Source organism: Thamnophis elegans, chromosome 13 (genome assembly GCF_009769535.1).
Source record: "Thamnophis elegans isolate rThaEle1 chromosome 13, rThaEle1.pri, whole genome shotgun sequence".
Lineage (NCBI taxonomy): Eukaryota > Metazoa > Chordata > Lepidosauria > Squamata > Colubridae > Thamnophis > Thamnophis elegans.
The window spans coordinates 35,694,003-35,698,570 of record NC_045553.1 but is presented as its reverse complement, the minus strand read 5'-3'; the positions used below and the strand labels follow the sequence as shown (position 1 = coordinate 35,698,570).

The following is a 4,568-nucleotide window of genomic DNA, read 5'->3' as shown; positions in this document are numbered from 1 at the left end:
GAGAAGGGGGGGGAGAGAGGAGAGCGGGGGAACGCACATCCCTTGCCTTCACTCATGCATTCAATGTTGACTATGACTAGAACCAACAGTGAAGGATAGAATTTCACTCGTATTTAACCCCAGTTAATGCTATACATCTTAAATACACAATTCAGACGCGTACATTATGTCATGCAGTCCTGTGATGGAATGACACCCTGGCCTGATCTCCTGTTGTCTTCATGATGCTCAGAACGTGGAGCTTAGGTAGGACAGAGAACTGGAAGAAGGGAAAGAAGAAGAAGAAGAGGGAAAGAAAGGAAATTCAGTCCAATGGATTCTGGTTTTACTGCTAAGAGCATAAACTTAATAAAAGTCATTAAAACGGTTCACTTCTTTAGTTACTATCGCTGAAGACAATCACTGTTGAGGGCAGTACATCTTCTACCAACTTTCCTTCAAATCAGTACAAGGAAATTGGGTTCATCCAGAACACACCTGATAGCAGACAGCTGGACTCTTTTTATTGCTGTTGAGCTCTCACAATGTCCCAATTATATTTTTGTGTGTGTGTGTGTGTGTGTGTTTTTAATCTAGTTTAATTTTAATACTCTTCATTCAAGCCTAAACTTGGGTGAAACTCTTGTTCCTGTTTCTATGAATAGCTACTTTAAGCTGTGGAACCTTTGGCCTTCTCTGAGCTTGGTTGCTTTCCTGCAGGCGTTTCATTATCCAACTAGGTGATGTCATCAGTGCTAGAAGAGAATGGAAGAGGAGGAGGAGGAGGAGGAGGAGGAGGAGGAGGAAGAGGAGGAGGAGGACGACGACGACGACAACTGTGGGTTCCTTGATGCTCTCTTAGTTGTTTTCTAGCATATGTTTCATTATCCAACTAGGTAATATCATCAGTGCTGGAAGAGAATGGAGGAGGAGGAGGAGGAGGAGGAGGAGGAGGAGGAGGAGGAGGAGGAGGAGGAGGAGGAGGAGGAGGAGGAGGACAACTGTGGGTTCCTTGATGCTCTCTTGGTTGTATTCTAGCATATGTTTCATTATCCAACTAGGTAATGTCATCAGTGCTGGAAGAAAATGCGGTTTGTGGAGAGGAAAGAGGAGGAGGAGGAGGATTGTAGGGCCCTTGGTGCTCTTGTGGTTGTTTTCTTGCAGATGTTTCATTACCCAACTAAGTAACATTGTCAGTGCTAGAAGAGAGTGGGTTTGCTCTCAACAGCCCAATCAGGGAGCAACCAAGAAATAAAAACAATATTCCCACCAACACTGAGAGGGAAAGCCACTTGTATGTAAACGCCTCTCCCTTTTGATGTTCCCTATGTGGATCATGAAATCTCTGCAGGAAAACAGCCAAGCTCAGAGAGCACCTCAGAGAGGACTCCACAGCTCCATCTTGCAGATATTTTCTTCTACTGGAGCTACTATAAGCATTAATAATGAACCAGGAAGGCCCAAGTCCATCAAAAAAGCAAATTCAGTCTTTGAAACATGACTTCCATTGTTAAAACTTGTTCAACAAAATGTACATATTTTTAAAAAGACGTGCATTCATTTTATTGACTATATATAGGGCAGTGTAATAAAAAAAATCAATGATCTGCAGGAAAAGTTCATCAGCTCAAACTTGTTTGCTTCATGAATGGGATGGCAAAGCTGGAGGGAAATCTCAACAAAGTTACACACGAAGGAGAAGAAGAAACTCAGCCAACTAGTTATTGCTAAACTCCCTAATAGGAGGACCTGGAAAACTGGAGGACAGAAGACTGAGAAAGACATAAATTGTGTCATCTTTTCTTTTGGCCTCTGGAGGAAAGGCTGCACATTCAGTGCCAGATGACACCAGTGAAAGCTTCAGATATCATTTTTTTAAAAAAAAAATCTAAGACTTCTGCGTTGCAGAATAATTTCTGCTGAATCAAAGAGATAACATGAGTGGACCCATCATCTAATTCTGCAGAAGGCTGAATTCTTCTGTTCCTCCTCTTACCTTTTAAAATGTAGTCAGTCAGCAGCGTAGGGACTTTTTCGTTGTCTTCCTTCATGGCAAAGAGAACTGAGGAAACAAGTTGGGACGAAAACCATTAGTGAGTCCTGTTTATGAGTTATTTGTTTCTCTCTTTAACCTGCCGGGGCACTGAGACATCAACTGTTCCCCTGCCACATTTATTCTACCTTCCGTAACCAATCCTTATATGCCAAGTGAGGCAAGGCGCAAGGAAGCACTCCATCCAGATATGGAAGCAAACCAGATTTATATTCAGATCTTCTGCAACTTGCCAATGTTCTGGACTATGTCATCTGAGACACAGGAGCTAATTTAGAGAGTCCAGAATTATGGGACCCATAGCTCTGGCTTGTCCCTACAAGTCACTTTGGGGAATAGGCCTATTCCTGCAGCATTTGGCACTTACGATGAGTCCTTCACTTTATTGGTCCTGTTTTAAGAAAATCTGAATTTCGGAGTTGCACAGAATCACACAGAAGGCCCTAGATGCCTTCAAGCAAGCAGAAAGATACTTTATGCATTTTAGATCAAGACAGGGATTCCACAGTTAGAAACGGCTGGCACAGGAAAAAGAGGGGAGAGAGGCCAGGGCAGGCCTTCCTTGTGTTTTGCACAGTTGTAGGTCTGTGTTGAATTGCAGAGCTGCCTGCTGTTAATGTGACAGTTACCAGATGTTGATTAGGGAAAGCTATTAAAGGCCTGTGCTGTAAAGAGATTCTATGATCCCATCAAGGTTCTTAGCACAATGGTTAATTTCAATCACTGGCAAAACTTAACACAGCCTTCTCTGCTTTTTTGCTACAAGGGAGACTGCAAACACACTTTGGGGCATGTTGGTTGGGGATTCTGTATGCAGCAGTCCCAGTAGATTACATTTGGCTTTTAGAAGAAGACATGGGCAATGAACTCAGTCCAAAATAGGAAAGGCTACCATTTTCTAATGTGGACTGCTGAGCTGAATTCTTCTTCATATACACCAAAGTGCCAATCCAGACTCTTAAACAAATTCCACCTTGCTAGACAGGATTGTAGTGGATTGTGTATCTGAAAATGTGTATTCAAGTAGGGAGGGAAATAACATTGGAGGATAAACATTAAAAAGGAATCTCTTGTTGGGGAATTGTACGCAAAAGAACTATGAAACGTGAAATGAATTTAACCCATTTTTATCCAGAATGTGGAAAAAGCCCTTCATGGTATTGGACCTGGGTACTTGAGAGACCGGCTGCTGCCAATCACCTCCAATAGACCGATCAGATCCCACAGATTAGGCCTCCTCCGAATTCCATCCGCCGGCCAATGTCAACTGGCGACTACCTGGAGGAGAGCCTTCTCTGTGGCTGCTCCGACCCTCTGGAACGAACTCCCCGTGGGGATTCGAACCCTCACCACCCTCCAGGCCTTCCGCAAAGCCCTTAAAACCTGGCTGTTCCGATAGGCCTGGGGCTAAAGAGCTTCTGCCCCCCTCCTCAAATGGTATGGTTGTTGTGTGTTTTTAAATTGTGTACTGTTATGTTTGTCTTTTTATCCCCTGTCTGTACCCCTCTCCCTGATTGAATTGTGAGCCGCCCTGAGTCCCCTTCGGGGAAAGGGGCGGCATATAAATGAAATAAATCCAATCCAATCCAAAAAACCATACATTCAAATTGGATACTAGGCACATTATTCATTAACTGTTGGTGGTAGCTTGGATACAAGGTCCAATATTTTGAGGACCTGCTTGATCCGTGCATCTTATTTGGGAAGTTTTCTTCCAGCCCAGTAATCTGATCTCATCTCAGTATGTTTGCACCATGATTTGAAGCAGTGTTGCATAGTTAGTTAGACAAGGGAAAAAGAAGTGGGGGGGGGGAGACAAATTTATCCCTGGTAACCTCTTTGCTTCTAGAAGCTTTGCTTCTAAACACAAATTGTCGTTTGTACAAAACTCACAGGGTGCACAAAATAGCCATTCATAGCTCTCTGCTCTTTTCAAAAGAAGGCAGGGTTTGTTCCAGTGAGTGCAAAACACAGTTGCCATAGAAACACAAAGGGAGACAGATGATTCTCCCAGAATGCACAAAGGACCATCACAACATCTCAACCTTTTCATTTTTGTTCCACAAATAATTTAGTCAGAATTAGGGAGGCTAAATCCCGTCGCTGGCAAATTCAGATGTTTATAAAATAGTTGTTGAAGTTATCTATTATTTCTGGGACATATTGGGCTGTGTTTTTTTTGTAATGATTTCTTAGCAAAATATTTGAGGAACGGCAATACGATCTAAAACAACAACTTGCAAGCTCTAAAACAACCATTTATCTCAACCCAGACAATCTGTATGTCACTCTATTAGCTCATGCTTATGTTTTTGCACACATTCCAATGCATACACATAGAGGAGGGAAGGGAATTACATTCACTCCAACTGGCAACACTTAGATACCACTCAGAACGGTTCAGAATTTGGGATAGACTGAATGAACAGCAATGCTGGTACATCATTCCTTAATTAGTCACACTTGGTTTCTCCTGTCATTAGAAAGAACTAAATAACAAATAGAAATTCTTTCCCTGGTTTGGAATAGCCAAAAA

General features: G+C 42.5%; 1 protein-coding gene across 1 annotated transcript in view; it reads right to left on the bottom strand.

Annotated features, from left to right (window-relative positions):
- Positions 1–4,568, bottom strand: part of FEZ1 (fasciculation and elongation protein zeta 1) — a 45,801-nt gene continuing 41,233 nt past the window's right edge. Inside the window, exons 9-10 of the mRNA XM_032229788.1 lie at positions 1,976–2,041; positions 1–259 (exon numbers count right to left, since the gene is read on the bottom strand). Coding sequence (XP_032085679.1) covers positions 243–259; positions 1,976–2,041 — 83 coding nt within the window. The 3' untranslated portion in view covers positions 1–242. The remainder of the gene's footprint in view (positions 260–1,975; positions 2,042–4,568) is intronic.